Here is a 1,732-nt window from a genome sequence, read left to right as displayed (position 1 = left end):
GGAGACGTGTAAGAGTCGCTTGGTCGGTCTGGACTTGTATGGCCTGTACTGTCCAGTCTATCCATCCTCAAGGCAAGCTGTCAGCTACGTGTGGACGAGCATAACTCGCCGTACAGCATGTCGAAAGGATGCTCAGACCGGGATGTGCATATACGATGCAGGGTATGCACTTTGCCCACCATCGTCACGATACACTTCTTGCATATCTCAAGTCATCGCAGACGCCTTTCAGCTCTGATTCCAGTGGCCGTGCCCTCCACGGGTGGGTTCGTAGGGTGGAACACTTGATTCTGGTACTCGAGAGCATGTTCAGATGATACATATCGACCACCAGAGTCCCAAAGGTCGGCACATGCTCGCTCATTGCTGCTAAAGAGCAGACAGGTCATCGTTTCAATGCCAACACAAACAGAACGGTCGTCAACACAGAACCTTTGATTTGCAGATGGCAGTTTGATATCGTTTGCTGATCAAGCCCTCGCTCAAAGCCCTGTAGCCATCAGAGCGCAGATGACAGATCGACTGGCCGTGCACGAGATTTCAGTTCATCGATGCATGCAGCTTGATGCCCAATTCCGGCAGCTTCCAAGCCAGCAGCTTTTCCTGCCCCCGGCATGTTTCCGTGTCCCCCTCCTGGTTCTCCTCCCGTACAAAATTAACTAATACATCGTTGATGTTCTAATCGTAAAATATCCCCCCTCCCCCCCCCCCCCCCTACAAGACACTCCTCGGCTCTCTCCCTGGTTGCCACAAGAGAATATGGCAGCAAGCATGCTGAACTCCAAGGAGAAAGCAAGGCGCCAGATCACAGTAGTGCTGTGTCAAGATACTGATACGACAATGTGGCCATGAGCTCAAAGCAGAGTCTATCAATTAGCTCTGCGCGTTCTCATGCAGAGCTCTCCTGACCACGACTGCTTCCGTACTCGAGGAGTGCTCTCCCGCAACACCATCGTCGAGATCTACAAGCTCCGCACAAACGATAAGAAAATCAAGACCGCCGCAAGCGCCTCGGTAGGCCTCAAGCACGGCGTTACGGCCAAGGCCATCCGAGACATCTGGAACCGGCGGACATGGTGGAACGTGACGGAGGCGCTATGGACGGAGGAGGAGCGGGAGGACTACGCGAGGAGGCGGAAGCCATGCGGGAAGGCGGGGAGGCCTCGAGGGTCCAAGGACTCGAAGCCTCGCAAGTCAAGGCGAAAGCAGGTAGAGCCCGACCAGGCGGAGGGACAAGTCAAAGCTCAGGAGAGCGAGAAGAGCGAGAGCAGTGACGACGACAAGCTCTCGGTAGACATTGAGGAGGTGAGAGAGTGGTGCCACCAGCAGGTGCCTAGAGACCAGGGCACTACAGCATAGGTGACGACCTTTGATTGCCGCAGGTTGACGAGGAAGAGGAAAAAGCGCACGAGCGGGTCGTAGGAGCCAGCAGCACGACCAAAGCCATAGGGCTGAACGCCACCCTCGCGGGACTGAGGCTGAGTCGAGCGATCCATCTCTGCAGGGAGGAGCTGATGAGAGAGGCGCTGGAGCATGTGACACGATGAGGAACCAAGAAGCGACGCGAGGGACAAGGAGCTTGTCGGACGGATTGTCTGAGCGTAGAAGTCGCATCTATTTGGGCGCGGGGTGACGAGGCCTTGCTGGAGCTTGTATTCATGCATATGGGATATATGCTACCATAGGGCAAGCGTTTTGTAGATCCATCGGCTTCGGTATACTACAGTGCGAC

The 1,732-nt window shown here is 55.3% G+C and overlaps 1 protein-coding gene across 1 annotated transcript; it reads left to right on the top strand.

The window, feature by feature from the left end:
• Positions 1 to 891: 891 nt before the first annotated feature.
• On the top strand, positions 892 to 1,535 carry GUITHDRAFT_122982 (hypothetical protein; the record flags this gene model as incomplete). Its single annotated transcript, XM_005817727.1, has 2 exons — positions 892 to 1,329; positions 1,383 to 1,535. Coding segments are annotated over 2 exons (591 nt in total), but the record flags the coding sequence as incomplete, so codon positions are not given.
• Between the last annotated feature and the right edge of the window lie 197 nt (positions 1,536 to 1,732).

This window comes from Guillardia theta (assembly GCF_000315625.1).
Source record: "Guillardia theta CCMP2712 unplaced genomic scaffold GUITHscaffold_628, whole genome shotgun sequence".
In the NCBI taxonomy this organism is placed as follows: domain Eukaryota; class Cryptophyceae; order Pyrenomonadales; family Geminigeraceae; genus Guillardia; species Guillardia theta.
The sequence above is the reverse complement of the archived record's forward strand: the minus strand, read 5'-3'. Positions and strand labels throughout refer to the sequence as shown.